Raw genomic sequence first — 24,947 nt, forward strand, 5'->3', positions numbered from 1 at the left:
CCGAGTGTGTCCTGATAATGTTTCCTAGTGGAAGCATATATAATGAGAATAAAATTGGGTCGAGCACAGAGCCCTGTGGAACACCATGATTAACATTGGTGCGCACAGATGACTCATCATTAATTTGCACAAATTGGGAGCGATCAGAAAAATACGATTTAAACCAGTTAAGCGCGGTTCCATTAATGTTAATTAACTGTTTTAGTCTTTGTAATAAAATTTGATGGTCAATTGTGTCGAATGCTGCACTGAGATCTAACAGAACGAGGACAGACACAAGTCCCTGATCTGAGGCTATTAAAAGGTCATTAGTGACTTTTGCCAAGGCTGTCTCTGTACTGTGATTGGCTCTAAACCCCGATTGAAAGTCTTCATATATATTATTTTCCTGGAGAAACTCACACAGCTGATTGGCTACCACTTTTTCTAAGATTTTAGAAATGAAGGAGAGGTTAGATATTGGTCTGTAATTGGCTAAAACCTCTGGGTCTAGGGTGGGTTTTTTGAGTAGGGGTTTGATGACAGCTATTTTAAAAGACTGTGGTACATAACCTGATGATAATGACAGATTGATAATGTTAAGTAACGAACTATCAATTAGGGGCAGAATGTCTTTAAGTAAGTTGGTAGGAATGGGATCTAAGATACAGGTTGTTGGTTTAGAACCTGAGATTAATTTGGTAAACTGATCACGGGTGATCAGAGAGAAGCTGTCTAAGTAATGGGTAGGATTCTCAGCCGTTTCTGAGATCTCTGTTGTTGGGAGGGTATTAGTGCCAATTGAGGGCAGGAGATGGTTGATTTTATTTCTAATAGTTTGAATTAGAAATAAATGGCACCAGACAGCCAATCACACAAATCTAGCTACTATTTTTACTGTTCTCTTATACTGTATATCCCCCAAATACCTCTATCCCTCTAATTAACCCTAAACTTCACGTAGTTTTACCTGTGACGGATAACACAGTTAGCCTATCACATGTTTTAGAAATGTTTTAGATGGTTATAACTGGTAACTCCTGTTTCAAAATGTTCAAAAACATACTTGGGAGTTAGATATTATTGACATCTACAAAGTATAGGCAAAGATTAGCTGAAATGCTAAATCAGTCTAACCATGGTGGCCATCTTGAAATAAATGGCGGCCATTTTTGATTTTCGAGTGGCCCCGATTCCTAAATCGTAGAGTGACCGTCAAAGATGATTTGTACCAAATTTCACGCTTGTATCACCATTTGAACGATTTCCCCAAAATATTGCTGTTATTTCCTCCACTAAATGTGTCAATGTTGGGAAAGATGGGACAATATATAAGTAATCTACATGCCCTCTGCCAGACCAGAAAGAAACATCACACACAGCCAATGGCACTGGATCAGGAAGAAAGATCCCAATTAGGCACCAAGATGCTGGGGACATGAAACCAGGTCTGATCAACCTGTGGTGGGCCTCCCTAAGTAGAGGGTGTCTTGTGATGAAAAGGTTGAAACACCTAATGACGCTACTGGTTACTGAGAGCATAGTGACCACCAGCGCTGAGCGAAATTAGAATTGCATTGTCCTACACAGCATCTCAACCAGGTGCAAAGTCCCTCTCTGTAATGACGTCCCTGACGCACCTGAGGCCATTAGGAGACACAGACCAACCTCCGGCATTCTGTCAGAATGAGGGCCCGACTGGACGACCAATAAGAGATGCAATTGTTAGATACTATTTTTGATAAGTCCATGACTGATGATTGTGTCAGTGTGATTAATGTTTAATGAACAAGACAGAATTTATTATTTGTGTTCAATATTGACAGCTGTTTGGGGGATTATTTTATGGGGCCGAAATAGTTATAATTTATAATTTGCTGTACTGAAAGGTTGCTAGCCTACATAGCCTACCTACTTTATGTACTTCCTGTTGAACATTTCAAGTGAATAAATATAAATACTGTAAAATGCATGATATAAATGTTGTATTATTTAACTAACCAATTTTAGTTACCTAGATTTATTACTGATATCCACCATGAATCCACCCTCCTACTGGGATCAGTTTAATCCTGATTTTTGGGATCAAAATGATCCCAATCCTACCAAAAAGTTTTGAAAAACCCAAACTCAAGGTTTGATCCGGATCAACAACAAGATTAGATTATGTGATCCAATCCAATTTCTGAATCCTTTTTTTCTTTTGAAATACCCATTTTCAAGATTTGATCCAATCCAATAGCCGTAATCCGATCAGATCACTTTTGAAAAACCGGCCCCTGGTTACATGGTTTGATTCTTGGCCGCAGTTTCTTGGCGAGCAATGGAAGAGGTCCAATTTTATCCCAGTGTTTCAGGTAAGGTCCTCTTTTCATTAAAGACCCCAGGCACATTTCTTCACATGTTCTGGGGGTGCCCCCTGTTGCACGGTTCTGGCAGAGTGTAGCTTTGGAGCTGACAGCATTCGTGTCCGAGACAGTACCCGCGACCATACGAGTTCTGCTGTTGAATGATGTTTCGTCACTTCAGATCCCTAAGTGTAAAAAACGGATGGTTCTTGCTGGTCTAACAACCGCTAAGAAAATGGTGACAGTGTGCTGGAGCCCTCCCCAAAATTTACCAAACAAAAAGTAGATTTAAATTTTTCTTTGTGGTTATATGAACTGTCAACAGCCCGTATTAATGGGGCTAAAGAGGTGAATGTAAATGTGGTTTACAGCGTTAGAGGAACTGAAAAGACGGCTGTGATTTGTTTGTTTATCAATCAATCAATCAATCAAATTTTGTTTATATAGCCCATTTTCACAAATCACAATTTGTCTCATAGGGCTTTAACAATTTGTGAAATCCTCTGCCCTCAACCCTCAACAAGAGTAAGGAAAAACTACAAAAAATTACTTTTAACAGGATACAAAGATCGGAGAAACCTCAGAGAGCCACATGTGAGGGATTCCTCTCCCAGGATGGGCAGAAGTGTAATAGATGCCACGTGTAAAGGAAAACATTAGAAAGATAAGAGTATTTGCAAGATTGATTAGAATAAACACTTTGTAGCATAATGGAAGGTAAATTAATTGATTGATTTTTGTCCTGTACTGACTATCTGAGGAGAAATATTATATATCAAGCACTCTTGTTGTAATCATAGTCCACGGTCAGCAACCACCACGCTCATGATCCACCATCAAGATCGGATGCCACTATAGTCCACAGTCATTGTCCATATCAGGATCCACCATCAGCTGCTTCTTTAATCGTGGTCCACCACCATTATCAGATGCCAACACGATACAGGATCCACCATTAATATCACGATCAGCCAGTGCAATACAGAATCCACCATTACAATCAGGATCTCTGATACGCGATCCATAAATCATAATCCATGATGTGTCGCAGCAAAGGGACTCCGAGGAAGAAGGGAGCTCTATGAGGTATAATAGTGCCATATTATTAAGGGCCTTGAAGGTGAGGAGGTTAATTTTAAATTCTATTCTAGATTTAACTGGAAGCCAATGTAGCGAAGCTAATACAGGAGATATGTGGTCTCTTTTCTTGGTTCTTGTCAGGGGACTGGTTTATGTATGTTTTTCATCTCATGGTATGATGTTTTTGTATGTGTTTGTGTTATCCCTTGAATATAAGTTTGATCAAAAAAAGGGTTAGGGTTGATATATATAGAAAGCTACTAGTTTCTGAGGCATATTTTCTTTATAAATATGTATTTTTGTTTTGTTGTTTGTTAGGTGTGTTTTGTATTTGCTAAAAAAAAGATTAGTTGGGTAATGGGGTTTTATATTTGCAAACCACACAGTGTTTGCAAGTGAATGACTGATTTGTTAAACATGGTTTGTTTGTTTTGGCATGAATTTAGCTCCACAGCGCAGAAACAGACCAGGGTTGTCAAACTATATGTGAGGAGGAATCACCATGATGAACTCAATAAATGCTCAAATACTGTTCTTGTGACAAAAAAATTATAAATACAGAAACACAGAAATTAATGTCTTAAATTTGTCAACACATTTATTTATTCTCATATTTTTCTTTCAGTATATCTGTGTCCATATGTAAATGAGGTAGGAGGTCCCAACCGACAGATTCTCCATCGTATATTTCTTTGAACGCATGACATTTTCTATCGTAAGGATCTTTGTCTAGGAAACTTTTTTACTCTCATGCCGCAGCTATAGGGTTAAAAAGATCAACGTGGCGGTTGACAGCCAATGAGAGTACTTTGTCACTACGTCCCCCTTTTGTATTGGTTGGAATCAACGTTAGGCCACTGTTAATTGGGTATCTGAGAAAGAAAGCCCGCCTCCCCGAATATGCTTTTTATACATTTTCCTGCCAACGATCCGCAAACTCTGAAGGGAGGTTTCGTGGGATCTGGTGAGTTGGTGTAATCTTGTCTATTAAAGAGTGTTGGAGGAAAAGGGACTTCTAATATTTGAAGCTTATCTTAAACACTGCCAGCAACATGAGGGGGAAGGAAATGTGTAGACTAGGGATGGGGGGGATAAATCTACTCAGGGTAGTCATTTTATGTTGAGTGTGATGGCAGCTGATCATGGATTATGATTACAACAAGACTTCTTGATATACAATATGGATACTCATATTACATATTCTACCATTACTGACCATAACTCTTTTCAATTGTCATTGCTGCTCCCTTCATTCCTATAGGACATCTTTTGTATAAACACTTTTTACAATGATACCTCCTTCCATTATGTTAAAAACTGTTTTTTTCAAATCAGTGTTGTATATACAGTTATTATGTTAATGCGTTCAGTTACACGTGGCATCTATTGCACCCCTGTCTCTCCTGGGAGAGGGATCCCTTACATGTGTCTCTCTCTGAGGTTTCTAATTTTTTAGAGAAAAAAAAATGAAAAAATTGTCAATTTGTGAATATGGGCTATACAAATAAAACTTTATTGATTTGATAATAGTGTTTTTTTGATTTTTCGAGTCACATGACTTGGACTCGAGTCAGACTCGAGTCATGAATTTGATGACTTTAGACTCGACTAGACAAAATGTAAAGAGACATGCAACTCGACTTGGACTTCAACATCGATGACTCGTGACTTCTCTTGGACTTTAGCCGTTTGACTTGATAAGACTTGCTCCTTTCCCCAAAACATAAAGATTAAAAAGTATGTTATTAAGGAGCGCTCTTTATCTTTCACCGTCTTTGTGTGAGTCTGTGTGTGTGCAGCGCCGCCGCTCCCAAAACGCGCAAAACGCGCACTACGCGCTGTGCGTCGGGCACCAAGTCCTGAGGGGCCCCAAAAAATAGGCAACTGAAAAATCATCATAGTTATAATAATTATGTAGCCGAGCGTTTGGTTGTATCATAGGTCCGGCTTCAGCCGACAAAGAACACGAGAGCAGGTCATGCGCTCGGGACAGCACACCCGTTTATTCTTCGTTCATTCTACAACTTCACTCATCACAGCACCCACTTCCCTTAAAACCCCCTTTCAAAATAAGAGTCACCGGAAAAACCGGAAATACAAATCAATCCTCAACAACAACGTCATTAAATAAATTAGCTTACAATTATAATGCCGATATTATTTCAGTATAGAAATATTAGGTACCTTTTAGCCATGTATATCACAAAAAAGGCAGAACAAGAGATATGTTAAATTGGTCAAAAAAAGTTAAAGAAGATTGACTATTCTTGTTTGTACTTATTGATGATTATTTAATGTAATCATAGAGGAGTTATGCTTAGGGCACCAAAATGGCTTGCAGCGACACTTGGTGGAATCGTAGTACGTCCCCATCGTGCACAAATGACTGACAGACTTTTGACCAATTTGGTCTTTTGCAAATGCAATGCAGCATAGGGCCCTGACATATAAAAAGCACAACCCTGTTCATTGTTATGTTCAAGTATTTGTTATGTTTCTCACATGTACACACACACACAGACAATATGGGGTGAGATAAATGAGATGAGATAAACACAGGACAGGACAGAAACTGCTGTGGAACTAGTTAAAATGCAAAATACAATTTTAGCATTTTTTTACAAATAATTACAGTTGCACTTGTTTTTTCAAATGTGTTCATTCTGTAAAGGAGTGGTTTAAAATGAAGAATATTCTTGCAAAATATGAGTTAAATGTTAAAAATGACTGGTTAATAGTGCAATAGGGAAGAGCAATGTCAGCACAATGTTTTTTCTGCAATTTCAATCGCACTTTTAATAAATAAATACAGATTTTAAAAGCATACATGATCTGTATAAATATATTATTACTCAGTGATCAAAAGGACTCGAAAAGACTCGAAACTCAAACTGCAGGACTTGGACTTGACTTGAGACTTGTCAGTCTTGACTTTTGACTTGACTCGGGACTTGCCTGTCTTGACTTGGGACTTTACTCGGGACTTGAGGGCAAAGATTTGAGACTTACTTGGGACTTGCAAAAAAATGACTTGGTCCCGCCTCTGGACTATACAAATCAAATTTGTTTGATTTAGCTCCACTCTTAGCAGTGACAGGGTTAATGGCGACTAGGTGGATGGAACAACTGCCTAACTTGCCGTGCTACTGTGCTTTTCTGTCCGTATGTACATTCACAGTTAAAGAGTAGACATTTTTTGGTGTGTGTCAAGTGAGTCTGTCCACGAGGTGGTCATAGTACTGTAATAGAATATAGAGACTGGGGCTAAATGCTCCTTGGGGATTCATGTGGTTAAGACCAAAGAAATAATGGATGTGTCAAGCAGCATTTCATACCCGGCCTGCTGAACATGATGTAACTGTAGAACGTACCAAATATCTTGCTGCAGTTGATGATAGTTGATAATACTTGACTTATTTAAACTCATGTTATGAGAACATTTCATCTCCTCAGTAGTCTCAACAGTTTGATGCTATCATTTACCCACCATCCCGGTCTGATTCTGGTCTGAACAGAGAAAGCTGTAAACCCCAGCTGAATCTGAGTAACCTAGCTGTGCATTGTTGGGTGGAGAGATTCAGGGAGGTACTTCTGGGCCTTTATTTCCTCAGTTTGACACTTTGACCTTTTGGGGGTGCTGTTGTTCAGTTGGATTTTTAAATAAAAAACTAAGGTGTGTAGACCTTGCTCTACGTTATTTCATTTAATGTCTTCTTGTTTTATGCTTTAGGTATTTAAAAGTTCTACTCTGTTCTGTTTCATATTTTCTATCTCTGTGCCACTCCACAATGCTTCTCCATCACACTTCTCCAGTTGATCATGATGCTGCTCAAGTCACTCGTGTCCCTCTGCATCCTTGCTGCTGTTGCCTTTGCTGTCCCCGCTCAGGAGAAACGCATCCATCACCATGCTGATTTGAGTGACCATGTCCACAAGGATGATCACGGCTTCCACTATGACCATGAGGCCTTTCTGGGCAAGGAAGAGGCCAAGACCTTTGACCAACTGACCCCTGATGAGAGCAAAGACAGATTAGCGTAGGTTAAGCTGACCTTCAGCGCACTCTTTCTAAACTATAAAGGGCTGCTACCAACTGCCTCAGCAATAGCCATGGCTACTTTAAAGTAAGGCAATTTTGTGTTCTACTTTCAAAAGAATAGAGAGAGCAGATTGTTTTACTTTTATGTGTCAAAGTGTTAAGATACAAGACACAGGCTGCACAGTCAAAAACATTTTGGTATCGATTGAAACATTAAAAAGCATTTACAAGAGCGATATCCTTAAATTTATACCTTATTAATAATTCTGACCAAATCACTCTCCACAGAAAGATTGTGGATCGCATTGACACTGACAAGAATGGCTATGTCAACCACGCAGAGCTGCACTACTGGATCAAACACCGGCAGAGGCGGTACATTGAGGAGAATGTGAACAAAAACTGGAACGACTACGACCAGAATCAGGACGGGAAGATTGCTTGGGAGGAGTACAAAAATACCACCTATGGATACTATCTGGGTAATTCTTTGAGTGTGAAAGATGTTCCTCATTTCTAAATTGTATAAGTCTTCCCCCTTCATGTAATTGTCTTCTTCCCCATGACAAGTGTGACAGAGAAGAAGTGTACATTTAGGGACTGCATAAGTAAACACAAGCATCTTCTGTCAGGCCACTTTTCTTAAGCACAGAACATACCACATGCACTCAGCGAGGGTTCCATCTTGAATTTAGAATGTCTTGAATAATTGTTAACATCAGCCATAGCTGACAAATAACAAACTATTTTAACTCCTGTTATTCATGTTTACAGTCCATCCATCTGTCCCTAATGTGATGACTTATCCATGCATTAGTAAATGGAGCCTGTCCCAGCACACACTTACCTGAATCTTCTTAAGAAAAAACACAGTATGTTACAAAATAATTTCAACTCAAATTTCCACTTACCTGCTGTCTACGGCTTTCAACCACACGTTATGGCCTTCATTAGCAAATGGAACTGAGATATTTGCCTTTAGATGATTAATATAGCAAAAGATACCAGATAAGCTTAATTATGTGTGACATTGTTAAAAAATGTCACTTCAAATTCCAAGTCTTTGTTGTAGCTTTCAATAATATTGCATGGACCTCATCAGCAAATAGTTAGCTCAGTTTTCATGAATTTTAGTGAATGTTAAAATTTTCATTTTTCAGAGCATCTTAATGACCTAGGACTAGAATTGTCTGGACGGATTAATAATTTAAACGAAACGTATGAGTTCAATCTGAAATGGAACAGTAGAACACCTGTTTCACTGAAAAATGTAACTTTTGTGATTTCAGATGAGGAGTTTGATGATGTTGAAGACAAGGCTACCTATAAGTCAATGCTCCGCCGCGACGAAAGACGCTTCAAGACAGCTGACCGAGACGGTGATGATATCGCTACACGGGATGAGTTTACTGCCTTCCTGCACCCTGAGGAGTTTGATTACATGAAGGAATTGGTAGTGAAGGTAGAGTCTACTCTCTAAACATTTGAGAACTTTTTAGTCATGTGTCAGTGATTTTGTTCTATAAAAGTCAGTCCCAGTTGTCTGTTGTATGCACCTTCATGGTAGGAGGGAACTTAGTCCCTTAGTGAACCTAGGCTTATGTTTTTTAATTTATTTGATATTAATAAATTTCACATAACAAAAAATGTCTCTAGTTTAAGCTAAAATCGACTAATTATGTGCTGTGCAGTCTGTTAGGATCAGAGGAGTGTCGCAGTACCTGTATTAAATTATGTTGCTATTGATTTATGATACAGAATTTTGCTGCAGCTGTGGTGCCAGTGCATGCTGTCTTAAAGCACCTTTAATGCTAAATGGTAAATGCTCTTTATTTATATAGCGCTATAACAGTCTTGATGACACTCAAAGCTCTTTACAGTTAAGTTTTGCCATTCATCTATTCCCACATATATGCTTATTATTTTCCCTGTCACTTATCACTCATACACTGCCGGCTTAGCCGTCAGAGGTAAATTGGGATTCAGTGTGACCAACAAACTTCTGGTTAGTTTAATCTGGTTTACTGTACATCTTTGTATGGAGCCTTAAAAGGAATGTTTTCTTCTGCATGTGTAACATGGAGGTTAGGTCAATTGGTGATTCTAAAATGCCCATAGTTGTGAATGGGACATGAAAGGTGTAAGGTAACCCGTCTAGGTGTACCCTGCCTCTTGCCCAAGATATTGTATTTTTAAAGAATTAACATAGTATCATAGCTGTCGAGCAGGACAGCTAATACTATTCATATAAAAGACAAACAGCTTACTTTTTATAGGCTTCACCTCCTCAGAGAGCTTTTATTATTAAGAAACCTTTACAGATAATAACTGAAAATAATTTAACTATTTTCTTTTTATAGGAGACGGTGGAAGACATTGATAAAAATGGGGATGGCAAGATCAACTTAAATGAATACATTGGTGGGTGACTGAGCTATATTTTAAACCAGCTACTCCACTTGTCACCTGGATTCAATCTGCCCTAAATGTGTGCCTTCTGCTCCATAGGCGACATGTACACACCAGAGAATGGGGAGAGTGAGCCCGAGTGGATCCAGACAGAGCGGAAACATTTCACAGAGTTCAGAGATGCCAACAAGGTAAATGCTGCTCAGCCATTAACCAATCTTTTCTCAACACATTATCCCGGAAGAGTGATGTCAATCCGGTGTCTGAGTTCATAATAATGTATGCAATCAATTGCCTTTTGGGAAATGTAGTTTATGTGTACATGTTTTTACATGTGTATACTGATGTGACACTACTTGAAAATCCCATTGCTTCCAGGTGAGAAGAAATAGAGTTTTTCATTTTTACATCTGTTGCACATGATTCTCAACCACTCACACGCTGTAAGTCCAGCGTGGGTTCACACATCGATTTCTCCTGAATTTCAACTGACTTATACTAGTATGATACTATATACTTGGAGTTCAGGAAGAGAAATTCCACAGAGACTGCTGAATGTCTCATTCTGACATTTGTGTTTAACACAAGCACCTCCTCCAGAAAAAATCTGGAGAAACTGCAAGTCTGAAAGCACCTTCTCAGTAATACCCTGATGTTTGTCCAGGATGGCTACCTGGATGATGATGAAGTGGCCGAGTGGATTTTGCCGCGAGAGGTTGACCATGCTGACAATGAAGCCAAACACTTGATCCATGATACAGACACGGACAAGGTAGACCCCCCAGTTCTCCGACCTATGCCACAGAGAGCCTTTGACACTCACACATAGAAACTAAACCACAGATCTCAAATTTACCATTTATAAATTCCAAATACCAGAATTGTTTTTGGGTTTACTTTCATATTAATACCATCGCAGAGGATTCACATCTGCAGCTGGTGGTGATGAAGTTGTAAACGGGGAGCAGAAAGAGGGTAAAAACTGACCTGTGGTGTGTTCAAAGTTGCTTCAACGTGGAAAACGGCTAGCAACTGAAAATTTTATTTAATTCATGCAGTACCATGCACTGATATTTTATGATATAGTTAGAGTTTGTGTTTAAAACCTAGATTTGCTAAGTCAACAAACCCCATGAGAAGAATTTATCCAAAATCAATGTATGCAAAGACTGATATATTCTATTCCACTGAGCTATAGAGCTCCCTCTGATTAAAACCAGTAAGCATGTTGCACTTGATGGCCCCAAATTTGGACTAATCCGCTGCTGAAAATAGGGCTTAACAATAGTGTAGGGTATTTCCTTGAAATTACTGAGGCAAAAAAAAGTACCTTGAGATATGTTGTCCTTTAAGTAATTTCATTGTGCAGCGAGTTGGCAGTTTATTAGATACACCTAGCTAAATGTCATGCAGTGCCACCAAATAGCCCTGCAATATTGCATAAAGCCTGTAATAAGTTTGTTTTGAAAAATGTATCAGACCTATTTTTTACACATTGTTACATTTTATCTCATTGTGGTTTGTAATGGCTACTCTGGGATGCTGAATACTATTGACTTTTTTCTGAAATACAGAAAAATTCATCCCTAAAACTTAGAGTTAAAGAAAACAAGTACAACAGCACAATGATGTAAACAAAACAATGCTGTAAAAATCCACAATTACTCAAATGAAGATGAGAGGGACCATGTACATACAGAAGACTTCATTACTACCTAATTGTAGAAGGACAACGTGCTTCATGTAACCAAGAACAACTGTGAGGACAGGTACAGCATTCAGAGTTATGTCATCATTTTAATGACCAGCAGACTGACTGTCATGTGTCTATGCTGTCAAGTATAATGGTAAAAATTTTGGAAATAATTGGGGTAATTGTTGTTTAATTATTAACAAACTTCTCCTTCTCTTGTCCCTGTTTTTCATTACCTCCCCCCCCCCCCCCCCCCCCCCCCCCCCCATTTTTCTCTCGATCAAAAACCAATAAACCAAATAACAGGATGAGAAAATAACCAAGAAGGAGATTCTGGCCAACTGGAACATGTTTGTGGGCAGCCAGGCAACCAATTATGGGGAAGATTTAACAAAGAGACATGATGAACTTTGATGAGCCTTCACGCCCCAGTAGGTTGGGTTTATATTGAGCTACTATGGAGAATTCTGTTACATGGGTAATTGGGCTGTCTGTGGGGGTGAAATTTCTGACTTTAAGTTAGGCTATTATCAAGGGTATAATCATGCACCCATGAACCCACATATACAATTTCAAATCCACAGTAAAGAGACATAGAGTTCAGCAAGCAATCACATACCATGTATGTGAGTACAGAAATTACTGATGGTCCTGAATATACTTTTCCTTGTTTTATTGGCATATCCTTTAGATAAGTTTTCACCAACCTTTTCCAGCTCAAGATCTTTTTTATTTCCAAGCGTAGACTGAGATCTACCACCCTGATATCTTCCAAAACACCCACTTAGGAGGGTCATATAAAAGGAAATTTCTGTTAAAGGCTGAATGTACGAGCATAAAGATATTCACAAAGAAAGGCATATTGACAGCATCTGTTAAAGGCACAATTTTATGTTCAGCTCAATTGTTATTGACAGATGCACGTCTTCATACCTTGGGGTCCGGACATTTAATTTAGTACATAATCCAACTTGTATTCAAGGAAATGCAATAGATAAACCTGCAGCTCCGCTGTCAGTGGTGGACACACTGCGCATGATAACAACAGACAAGCGATACACAGCTGATCTGCAGCCAGAGCCCAGAGAGTTTTAGAGATCGACCAGTAAATAGCGATTGACAGGTTTGCGGACACTGTATTAGACTGTTTACTGAGATGCCTATCCTCATAAGTATAATATTGACGAATGGAAAAAAACATTCTGTGGTTCATTTCAAAATGTGGGTTTAACTGAGAACCTTGTGTTTACATAACCAAAAATGCATGTGACCATTTGTTGTTAAAGTGCATGAAACAGACAATGGAAACAAACAAAAAGAGGGGATTTGAAGATCAATGGTTTTAATTGAAATTTGGGGGCTTCTGTCTATTAAATAAAAATAAAATATTCAAACAATTGTAGTTTTTATTGAAAACACAGCACTGGAGGTGAACCCTCAGCTGAGCACCTGTGGATACTCTACCTGAGCCTGATGGACCCATTAGGACCAGACATGCCAGGTCAGGTTTAAACAAAAGATTTTCAATAATATTCGGGTTCAAGTTCCACTTGGTGCGCGGCATGCACACAAGGGGCTCAGCATCCACAGACCTGTTGCATTTCCTGAGGCATTGCTCATTTCAGAACAGAAATAAACTTTGTTTACAGCCAAATGTTATAAAATTGAAGTAAGTGGTAACCTCATTAATTTCGACTCACTGTGTTCCTACTCAGCTGCAGAGGACATTTACAATAAGAACATGGTGTAAATTACTCAGTTTAGATCCGATGATCAATTTCGGGGCTTACGGACAATTGGACGACACCACACGAGCAGTATGAAGGCTTTTTTTTTTTTTTTCTGTAGTTTGAACAATCGTTCACCTTTTACTTCAGTTGTATTGGATTTGGCTGCAATGCACTTTACCACTGAAACTCCAAAAGTGTTTTGTGGACTTCCCATTGATGAAAGTCAGAGTCTTTCTAAAAAACTGCAGAAGTAGGTTTTAAGAAATAATTTATCCTTAAGAATGGTTGGTGAGCTTTGCTCTAGTGTAACAGCTACTGATTTCTGTACCACAGCACAATTTCTACACCAGTGAAATATATATATATATAAATATAGGGGAGAGCGGGGTAATGTGAAACATCGGTAATGTGAGACACCCTGTATCTAGGCAACGGTACACATTTGTGGTCATGTGACCATTATGTTTTCAAGCCCCTCCCATTCCCCCTTGCCATGAAGGAGAGGTTGTTGCTGGTGCTGTGGTAATTATGTTTATTCACAAAAAATTGTTTTTTGCATGTAAAAGTAACTTTTCTTGCTTTGAACTTAATCAATAAGTTCAAAGCAAATGTCCAAAATTCAATGTATGCAAAGACTGATATATTCTATTCCACTGAGCTATAGAGCTCCCTCTGATTAAAACCAGTAAGCATGTTGCACTTGATGGCCCCAAATTTGGACTAATCTTTTCTACCTGAATCAAAACAAATTGATTCAGGTAGAAAAACTTATATCATACATGTTGATGAACTTCCAACATATAAAACCATATGATTGATGCTAGGTGAAGATTAGCCTGAATTGCTAAAAGATGTCGTTTTTTCTAAAATGTTGGCTTTGGAGTAAAGTGAGACAAAAGCTGTGGGGTAAAGTGAGACATGAAGCACAAGTTAAGTTTACTCTTACATATCTTACAAACATATTTTAGTGTAATATTACATTACATATGTTTTATTTTTTAATGTCATAAACATTGTAGATAGATAGATAGATAGATTACTTTATTCATCCCCGAAGGGAAATTAAGTCATCATAGCAGCCGGTACATTTGAATACAATAAAATACAATACAATAGAATAAAATAAAAAATATTGAGGTAGAAAGAATAAAAACAGAAACACAAGATAAATAGGTAGATAAGGTGCAGTGGCAGATGATGGTAATAGTACTGATGATATGATGGTAATGTTATTGTTAGACAGTATATAAAAAAATAGTACAGTATATATAGTATATAATATAACATAATATATATTTATATATGATAGTAATTATACCAATATAATAGCAGAATATAGTAATAATGGCAGCAACAGTATATATAATAATAATAGTAAATATAATAATAATAATAATAGTAATAACATGTACACATGTATAAATATGTGTATATAGACTTATATATACAAAGAATATACAAAGAGTATGATATAATATATGATACATAGTACGGGTATAAGAGTAAGAATATGTAGACAGACTGTGCAAAAGACAATATTATTGTATAAAATGATATATAGTATCAATATGGTTTATTAAAGATTAAGATGCATTTATTCATCCCAAACACATGCACAGACATGCAAAGGCACACTCATGCAGGTAGGGAAATTTAATTAATTTTGCTTTTGACCCATCTGGTGCAGGACACACAGAGCGACCATGTACGGCGCTCGGGGAGCAGATGTTGGGGGAGTAAGGTGCCTTGCTCAGGGGCACTAGACAGGGTAGGGAGACTCTTGGATTTTTGGACAGATCAATCCAGGTTCGTCTTTTGTTGTCTCTCCGTGGAGTCGAACCAGAGACAAACCAGAGACCTTCTCTGCCCATAGTCCAAGTTTCTACCACTATACCACCGGACTATAACACATATCACATATGATGTGAAGTAAGTGTTCCAGTATATGGAGCGGAGTGTTGTACAGGGTACACAGTGCAAGGAGACAGGTATGTTTCGTGCAGTTCTGTGATGGTGGCTCTGACAGAGGTAGATGAGTTGTACAGTCTTATTGCGGTTTGGAGGAAACGATATCCTGTATCGTTCCTTAGAGCAGCGGGGTTGAATGAGTCTGTGGCTGAAGCTGCTCCTTAGCTTGTCCAGTGTTTTGTGGAGGGGGTGAGAGGGATTGTCCATGATTGCCAGCAGTTTTGCCAGCAGTTTTGCCAGCATCCTGTCCTCCACCACCTCCTCCAGGGTGACAAGCTTAGAGCCAACCACAGACTCTGCCTTCCTGATGAGTTTTCTCAGTCTGCTGGTGTCCTTAGCCTTGATGCCCCAGCCCAGGACACCACAGCAAAGAAAATGGTGCTCGCCACAACAGACTTATAGAACATCTGCAGCATCTTGTTGCAGACATTGAAGGACCTGAACCTCCTCATGGAAGTAAAGCCGGCTCAGGCTCTTCATGTAGACGACCTCTGTGTTGGTGGACCAGTCCAGTTTATTGTCCAGTGTGACAAAAGCCATCATGCCATCATGCCAAGAAACTAACCAGGAAGACAACCTGGGGCCAACACCCCTCGCAGAGATGGAGAGTGCAGCCGCTGAGGTCATGCAAGGAAAGAAGTCCTTAAGAAAAGCTGGAAGGGATAGAAATATTGACAAGACAACCCTCAAAAGATTTATTTCACTTTACCCCTAAGCTGGGGTAAAGTGAGACACAAGACCACTTTTTTAAAAACAATTATATTTTCACTGCCCTTTGTCCTGAAGACATTCTGATCATTCCATTGCTAGGAAACATCCTGAATTAATGGGAAATGTGTACATTTTACTGATATATCATTTTAGCTCGCCTAGAGGGGAGCAAATGTAAAAAATGTCTCACATTACCCCGCTCTCCCATCCTGTTTATATAAATAAACGTTTATTTCATTCAACGACCAAACAAATCAATTAAATCTCAAACTCAAAACTTAAATGAAAAGTTGCAGACCAAATTATGCTATATAATCTTCCTCTCTTTTACAAGACATAAAGCAACAAAGTAAATTAATAATAAAAAAATGTCACTATAGCTTGAAAAGTATTTGTTAGTTTAATGGCAAATCATTTGTTTCTGAACCAAAACCCTGATTAGTGAAAATAAAGCTGAGATGTTTTTGTTTAGATCTTCACTATATCTTAACATAGTTATGTAAACATGACTAAAAAAGGACACTAAATCCGAGGATGAATGTGCAGCTGACAAATCTGCAGCAGAAATTATGGGATGTAGTCATGTAAACATGAAGCAGAATCTCAAAGAACTGTTTCCAACATCTTGTGTTTGAGACCAAAGGGAGCAACCACTCAATATTAGTGGGGTGTCCAACATTAAGTGCGCATTGAATGTGACTCAACAGCATTTTTTACATTTGTTAATTATTAATGTTTGTTGTAGTTAATAAGCTGGACGATTTGAACAATAAAAAATGCAATTTCAGGTTGAATTATTCACTCATACAGAATCACATGCTGTAAATTAATTTGCAGAGTTGTGAAACTCAGAAGCTTTCCAAAACAAGCAAGTGACTTGACACAAGACTATGTCAAATTTGAATGGTACCACTTTAAAATCAACAAGGATTCAAAGTCCATCAAAGTTTTTTGGGTAGGCTTGAACCGAAACTGTGCCAAGTTCTATTTACTGACCAAAACTGCCAATACACCAACTTAGATTGTCTACAGAAACAGTCATTAAGCAAGTAAAATGCATGTACCTTTCACAGAGCAAAGTGACAAGGTGGGTAACAAAACTAAAATTGTTAAGTTAATCAATCAATCAATCAAATTTGTTTATTTGTATAGCCCATAGTCACAAATCACAATTCGTCTCATAGGGCTTCAACATGGTGGAACATCCCCTGTCCTTAACCCTCAGCAAGAGTAAGGAAAAACTACTAAAAACCCTTTAAACAAGGTAAAAATACGTAGAAACCTAAGAGAGAGCCACATGTGAGGAATCCCTCTCCCAGGACAGACAGAAGTGCAATAGATGTCAGGTGTAGGAAAACATCGTCAAGATTAAAGTTTTTAGCAGCATTGACGAGGGTAAATATTCTGAAGGATAACTTCAATACTATATGTCAATAAATCCTGCTGCAATCATAGTACATGGTCAGCAGCCAGCATGATCATGATCCACCATCCGGATCGGATGCCACTTTAGTCCACAGTCATTGTCCACTGCCGCTTATTGGGATCCCTCATCAGCCGCCGACCTCGGTCGTGGTCCACCAGCATTATATGATGCCAACGCGACACAGGATCCACCATTACCACTACGATCAGCCTTCAAGATATAGAATCCGCCGTACTGGATCAACCATTGCGACCTCTAATGCGCAATCTTAGATCTCCACAATCTTAATCCATGGTGCGGCCACAGCAGGCCCGGATCTGCGGGCGATAAAGCAAAGGGACTCGGGGAAGGGGTCAAGTCAGTAACATGTATGTACTGATGAGATATGACTTACTTCAATGTGATAGTGATGGAGAAGAGGAAGGAGAAGCTGAAAAGAGAAGCTCCGTGTGTCATGTGTCATAAATTCCCTTTGCATCTTAGCGAACATCGTCATTCTTGGGGACATGTTACACAAAAGTGTGTCTTTTGTGTCTTCCACCACCTGCGCCTTCAATTTCTGATGTTGTGTCCTTATATGGAGAAATAGAGGCGTGGCAGTATGCTAAGTTCAAAGAGCGCACAGGCACCTATCGGTTTAGTATGATTCCGATTCACAAACGCATGGTGGTGAGAAAAAAATTGGTTGGCGCCCATGTGTCATGAATCCAACGCCGCTTTTGCACACGCACTTATTTCCTGCGGAGGGTAAAGGCCTCAGTATGCTTCTCCGAGTCCGTTGCGGACTGAGGGACGGACGGATCGGACGGACCATTTTTGATTTATAGTTCTACGAGCCTTTTTGTTGTGAAAACAATTCACCGCCCGAACAGTAGATGGCGCAACTGAAGTCGAGCTTAGAGAAGCCTACCTCATGAGGTATATAGAAGAAGTCCACGCTGGTTTATTTACGTCCTCCCGGCTCCTCACACACAGTGAACGATGGCAACTAACAGAAAAAGGATGTTGATGACGCGACAGTTTTTGCTGAATAAAGTGACACCCAGGGGGTCAACATTTTTGTGTTATCGTGTCTTAACGCAGCGGTTCCCCGGTCTTGTTTCCAAACTGCGTTGCTAATTCAACAGCTGCAACAGCTTGAAGCTACACGGAGGCAGCTAGCTTCCCCCCAGCTTCCACACACAGTCAGCAGGGACACCCGATACTAACTACTACCAAGTGTTTGCTTCTAACCTAACGGTGTTTGAGAAACAGTGTCATGACAGCCGTGGGATTAAAGTCAGCGGGTTTTTGGGCTGTTCCCACCGCAGTTAGCATGGTGGCTAGCCCACTAGCCCTGTTATGAAAGTTCGTTATAACCGTATGTGACCGTACACACATGCCGTAAGTGCTCTAATCAGCCACCGTCAGCCGGACAACGCCGCTGGCTGAACACACTTGTCACATTAATCATAGAGTCGTAGTTGTGATCTTGGTTTATTGTGATGTAGGGAATGGAACAGGAAGTTTCCATTCCGAAATGCTGGCGTTAGCGGACTGATCACAGCCAAGGGCTATCCGTGGGCTCTCCGCCATTTCGACGTGTAGTTAGAAAAATGAGAGCTGCACGAAAAGCTCTCCGAGGAGCCGCGGAGAGGCCCGGAGAGGGCGTTCCACGTTGGAGAAGGCGGCCCTATCTGTCCGTGTCCGTCAAAACGGAGAAGCATACATTGGCCTTGAGTCTTGAACCACAGTAGGAGTATCACATGGGATGGAGTTTGATGCTAAAATACCGTCTTGAAAAAAGAGAGGCCTGACACACAAAAATTGTTCTATGTACAATTAGTAACTAGAACACATCAAAGTATTATGCAGTATCGCCAATATTTAAATATAACAGACTATTATGTTACTGATTTAGTGTTGCATTGAGGTATAGGACATAGTTATGTCCTATACCTCAATGGAAAATATATGAGACTGTGCAATTGTTAGGAGTAATAAACCCAATCAGTGAAATGACTGTCATTGCTACACGCATCTATGTATTGTAATATTGTCAGACTATTGAATCTAAGGATGTAGTTTTACTAGCTTAAATTATTGGTGAGAACCAATGTGCATTTGTCAATAAAACACCAAACACCCATCAACAAGGGCTTTCTGAAACTTAACTTGGCACTTTAGTGTTGAATGCATAGATATATATATATATATAGGCTAGATGTCTCGTCCACGTTGCCGGCCAACGGAGTCGAACGTCCGCACATGGCAGTCATTTTGCCACAGATGGCTCGCTCACCCATAACATTGTGTTGGTAGTGGTACATGTACTTTTTAAATAAAATAAAATAAAAACATTCTTGATGTATATTTGTAAAGGGAAGTGTACCTATTTGAGCACATTATTCTATTTTTTTTTAAAAATAACATAATTATTCATAAGTACTCAGTGTCATAAGTTAATCTTGGACGTTTATAACAAACCAAACCGTTTAAAAATCGGTTGAAAATTTAGCAAGTTATGGTTATTTAAAAAGTACGTACCACTGTTAATTTTGGCAATTTTTGACTAAGTCTTAGTCTTAGTCTTTTTAAGAAAATGCAAATTAGTTTGTCACATTTAGTCATTTTTATCCTTCTTAGTTTTAGTCTAGTTTTAGTCGACTAAAACAAATTACATGTTAGTCTAGTTTTAGTCGACGAAAACGAATTACATTTTAGTCTAGTTTTAGTCACATTTAATAGCCACATTAAACTCCTTTTCTATAAAAAGATATAGCTGCAGCCTAATAGCTTAAAAATATATATTTAATTTTAAATGTGAAAACAAAAAAGGGAGAGCAGGTCAGACTGTAGGCGAACACAGAAACTGCAGCTTCTGCTCTGATCAAGAAGCTGAGGCGCTGATCCCTGATCAGCTGAGACCAGAGAAACTGTGTTTTCACTGTTTCCATAGTTAAGAAGCAGTCGGTCACTGAGAGGCTGCTCCATGAGAACGCGCTAATAAGTGAAGATTATTAGCGCTTTCACTGCTTTCACTGTGTCTCTCTGAGCGAGTTCCTGGGGCAGGGGGCGGAGCTACGGAACGGTACGCTATCTGGGAGCGCACAGGCACACACACACACACACACACACACAGACACACAGACTCACTCGCCCGCTCCTGATACTTCATGACGGCCTGATACAATGATGTTTTAAAAATTATTGTGACTTAGTCAACCACCAACATTTTCGTCTCGTCAACGAAAGTTAAAATAGATTTAGTCATAGTTTTTATTTTCAAAGATCCGTTTTCGTTACATCTTCGTCTCGTCTTCGTCATGGGAAAAAGTTCGTTAACGAATATTTTTCGTTATAGTGTTCGTCAACGAAATTTACACTGGTACGTACCACTACCAACACAATGTTATGGGTGAGCGAGCCGCCTGTTGGAAGATGGCCGCCATGTGCGGAAGTTCAATATGGATGAGATATTACATGTCATTTAGCTGACGCTTTTGTCCAAAGCGTCTTACATTTTAAGTACAGTTAACATTTTATGAGGGACCATTTAGGGGTTCAGTATCTTGCCAAGGACACTTCGGCATGCAGATGGGGAAGAGTGGGGATTGAACCGGCAACCTTCATGTTGGAGAATGGCCACTCTACCCCCTAGGCTACACCGGCCCATCTAGACATGTAGCCTTTATATATCAATGGCCGAATGGTCCTCAGGTTCATAGGATTTTCAGGGTTATTTAGATGCATGAACATAAGCAGAGTGGTGATCCTCTCTTGCCAGTCAAGGCTTTTGTGTCCTACTAATGATGTGTTCTGCTCGTCAGGATGGCCATCTGTCTCTTTCCGAGCTATTGGACAAGATTGACTACATCAAGACCAGCACCATCACTGACTATGGAGGCATGAGGTTGGATGACCACGATGAACTGTGAATAAGAATAATCGATATTGTGGATTAGTCTCTTTGGGATTTCAAGCGGCTCTTGTTTGTTTCTTCTTTCAGAGACAAGGCAACCCTGCTAAGTACTGTGGTTAATGTTCAGAAACTATTCAAAACAACCCATGGATATTAAATTAAATCTCCACCAAACAATAAACACTGCCAGTCAACGAAAGTTAAAATAGATTTAGTCATTATGTTTAATGTAAATCACTTGAAATTAGAGTTATTCATATTAATAGTCTAATAATGTTTACCTCTATCTGCTTTAAAGACGGCTATGGAAGGACAGCTGACCCCTTTTATCCTAACCTTCACAGCTTAATACCTAACCCATACCCAACCTTGCATAAGTTAAACTTCAACCTGAACAATAAAACTGAGCAGCCCTTTGATAAATTTTGGTTGTGAGGACATTTTGGCCAGTACTCATAAAAGTGGTTTGAACAAAAAATTTCCCTCACAACAAAAGAAATACACTCTTTTTCACCCACAAACGCCGACTCAATGCAGTAGATTAAACCAGAGCCTGTCTGAAAGGGTAAGTAATTACTAGTGTAATCCTTCTAAGTTTGGACCCTTATCATAATATAGGACAGCTAAACCGAGTCAACTCAGATGGTCAGATTCACCCTGTCATCAGGATCTTATATTTGGCAAGGCTTTAGAATAATATGGTTCAGAAATTTGAATGTAACTTTTTATTCATTTCATAGTGCTTGATACTGAATGTAAAGCTGCTTTCAAACATGCTCTGAACTCTCTAGATCCTCTAGACCAGTGGTTCTCAACCCTTTTTCAGTGATGTACCCCCTTTGAAAAATAATTCAGCTGAGTACCCCCTAACCAGCGCAAAGCATTTTTGGTTGAAAGAAAGATCCAATACACAGTGCTGTCCCATTAATGTCTGATTTTAATAATCCTTGTAACTAGACACGTTCTCTCTCTAACTATTTGGAAATAAAATGATATGAAAATAACTAAAGAACTTAAAGTGACCTCTTTTGGGATCATAATAAAGATGGTCTCAAACTGAACTCATGAACTTTATTATAGATAAACAATTCTTCACAAAAAATAAATCATTAACTTAATTTTAAATAAAAGATTAGCTCAAAATAACAATTTTAAATATGTATCATCCTATATCTTCTTTATGGAGTGAAAAGAATACTAACTATCTTAAATTTACAAACTGTCATCACTTAAGATGCCATTGCTGCATTGAGCTGAGTGAGTGCTTCATTTACATTTTAGTGAGAAACTTGTGCTTCACTGAGGATCTTTGTCAGTCTTGGTGGCAGGGAAGCAACTGCTGTGATCAAGCTCTTCTCCATGCACAGTCTGTTTCTTTGCTTTGTTTTGATCACAGTCATTGCAGAGAAGAAGGCCTCACATAAATGTAAGGAGGCAAAGGGTAGTAGCTGCTCCAAAGCTTTCCGTCCCAGGTGTGGGTGCTACTGCTTCACTCACACCCAAAACTTTGTGAGTGTGGATGTGGCAAACTTCATCTGGAGGCTAGGTCAGATGACACTTCCAGGAGTTTTTCCTGATAAGTGACTGGTAGCTTGTTTCCATTTGCTTCGGGGAGGCTTTTCGCATCGTTTCTTGAGATGACCTGAATTCAGAAAGTTTCCTCTTAAAAAACCTCATGTGGCTTACCAACATGACTTTCATGTTTTGTCTGGAGATACCACTGAAGATGTGCTGCCTTAATGCCACTGTTGGCTAATCTCTCCCCACAGAAAAAAACACAAAGTTTAAATAACCCAATCTATGTTATGTTAATATTGTTCAAGTATCTTTCTGTTATTTTATTGTGAAATATTTGCTCGCTTTAAGCTTCTTTTTTTTTTTATTAAATGCTTTTATTTTGAAAGTGTTCCGGTAGAGACGTGGAGTTCCTGTTATGAATTTGTAACTTCACAATGGAAAAGTGTGATTTAGCGCCCCTCCGAATAGGCACAAGCGCTCACGGTGTGGTTTAGGGAAGTTTCAAATAAACCTGAAAACATCAGTTAAAGTCTCGACCTTCTAGTGAATACTGACGGAATTTTGCCGGCTCTGGTCTTGCCTTCTTTGGCAATTGTCCCTCCGTGTTTCAGCGGTTTCTGCGCTTCAACCCAAACTACAGAGTTTTCAAGGCGGCACTTCAGTGATGACAGGTGATGAGAGCTGGCGTGTGCCAGGTTGGGTCAAGCCATCGGTATGGGGGAGACTCTGGGTTTTTAGGATAATGAAATAGAATAGCCTACTGAATATAAAATTAATTTCATGAACTTAAACTTATATTTTATTGAATATTTATTAAATGACAAATTTTAAAGGATTTTTGAATGGATGCTAATTGGAAATATATTTAAAAAAAATCTCACGTACCCCCTGGAGTACCTTCAAGTACCCCCAGGGGTACGCGTACCCCCATTTGAGAACCACTGCTCTAGACATTCTCCAGAGGGGCTGTATATATATATGAACGCAAATATCAGAGAGAGCCTATGGACTTTCTTCATTGCATAATTAAATGTTCGCTGCTATGCAGATGACAACCAGTTGTACCTAATAATAAAACTAGAATATTGTAATCCAACTCAACTTCAAGCATGTTTGAAGGACATAAAAACATGGATGAACAGGAATTTTCTCTTATTAAATGCAGATAAAACCGAGGCTCTAATACTTGGCCCTTAACACCTTAGAAATGCATTATCTGATGATATAGCTGCGCTAGACGACATTGCCCTTGCTTCCAATGAAACAGTCAGGAACTTGGGAGTGATTTTCGATCCCGATTTTTCTTTTGATTCTCACAAAACAAATTTCTAGGACCGCCTTCTTTCACTTGCGTAGCATCTCAAAAAGATGCAGAAACATTTGTCCACGCCTTTGTTACATCCAGATTTGATATTGTAATTCCTTGTTATCAGGCTCCAGCAGTAAGTTGTTAAAAACTCTGCAGCTTGTCAAAAATGCTTAGCACGTGTCCTGAGAAGAACCATGAAAAAAGCACACATTTATCCTGTATTAGCTTTGCTATACTGGCTTCCGGTTAACAAAAGAATATAATTTTAAATTCTTCTCCTCACCAAGCTCCTCTTCCACTCCCTCTTTATCACATTAATGTCTCATCAAAACGTTACTGACTTGACTTCTTCCCGTAGTCCTTGTGCTTTATCGATCGCTACTGCAAATACATCGTAGATTATGATTGGTATATCATGAATCAGAGAATCAGATGGCAGATCATGGATCTTGTTGCCCGTTGATTGTGTAGGCAGATGATCACGGACTATTATTTACAAGACTGCTTGATATACAATATGCCTATATACATACCCTACCATTACTGACAATAACTACAAATACTTTAAACGTAGACACACTTTCCAATATGCTACAAATGGTTTCTGCCGATCATTGTTTAAAATACTGTTATTTTGCTGATGTTCTCAGTTACACGTGGCATCTATTGCACTTCTGTCTTTCCTGGGAGAAGGATCCCTCACATGTGTCTCTCTATGAAGTCAATGTTTTTACCCCCCCTGTAATTTGTCCTTACTTTTGTTGAGGGTTAAAAGCAGAGAATGTCGCACCTTGTTAAGCCCTTTGAGATAAATTCTGATTTGTGATATAACATTT

General features: G+C 39.1%; 1 protein-coding gene across 3 annotated transcripts; it reads left to right on the forward strand.

Moving 5' to 3' along the window:
• The first annotated feature begins 4,282 nt into the window (after nt 1–4,282).
• On the forward strand, nt 4,283–24,944 carry rcn3 (reticulocalbin 3, EF-hand calcium binding domain). 3 transcript variants are annotated; one of them, XM_062408547.1, is made up of 9 exons: nt 4,283–4,371; nt 7,221–7,444; nt 7,735–7,928; nt 8,736–8,908; nt 9,807–9,867; nt 9,955–10,046; nt 10,520–10,627; nt 11,855–11,979; nt 21,193–21,316. In XM_062408547.1, exons 2-8 carry the CDS (start codon nt 7,227–7,229, stop codon nt 11,960–11,962), a joined length of 954 nt encoding a protein of 317 aa, XP_062264531.1. In that variant the 5' UTR covers nt 4,283–4,371; nt 7,221–7,226; the 3' UTR covers nt 11,963–11,979; nt 21,193–21,316. The 3 variants fall into 3 exon arrangements, with proteins under 3 accessions (XP_062264531.1, XP_062264529.1, XP_062264530.1); XM_062408545.1 differs by lacking the exon at nt 11,855–11,979 and having other exon boundaries at nt 21,193–24,944; XM_062408546.1 differs by lacking the exon at nt 21,193–21,316 and having other exon boundaries at nt 11,855–12,946.
• Nucleotides 24,945–24,947: the final 3 nt, after the last annotated feature.

Source organism: Platichthys flesus, chromosome 16 (genome assembly GCF_949316205.1).
Source record: "Platichthys flesus chromosome 16, fPlaFle2.1, whole genome shotgun sequence".
In the NCBI taxonomy this organism is placed as follows: domain Eukaryota; kingdom Metazoa; phylum Chordata; class Actinopteri; order Pleuronectiformes; family Pleuronectidae; genus Platichthys; species Platichthys flesus.

What these genes read in the sequence shown, in the direction of transcription:
- rcn3 (XM_062408545.1), top strand. Translation starts at nt 7,227, where the DNA reads ATGATGCTGCTCAAGTCACTCGTGTCCCTCTGCATCCTTGCTGCTGTT. An exon ending in CACCTATGGATACTATCTGG is followed by an intron (nt 7,929 to 8,735) that starts GTAATTCTTTGA and finishes TTGTGATTTCAG; the next exon opens with ATGAGGAGTTTGATGATGTT. An exon ending in ATGATACAGACACGGACAAG is followed by an intron (nt 10,628 to 21,192) that starts GTAGACCCCCCA and finishes TCTGCTCGTCAG; the next exon opens with GATGGCCATCTGTCTCTTTC.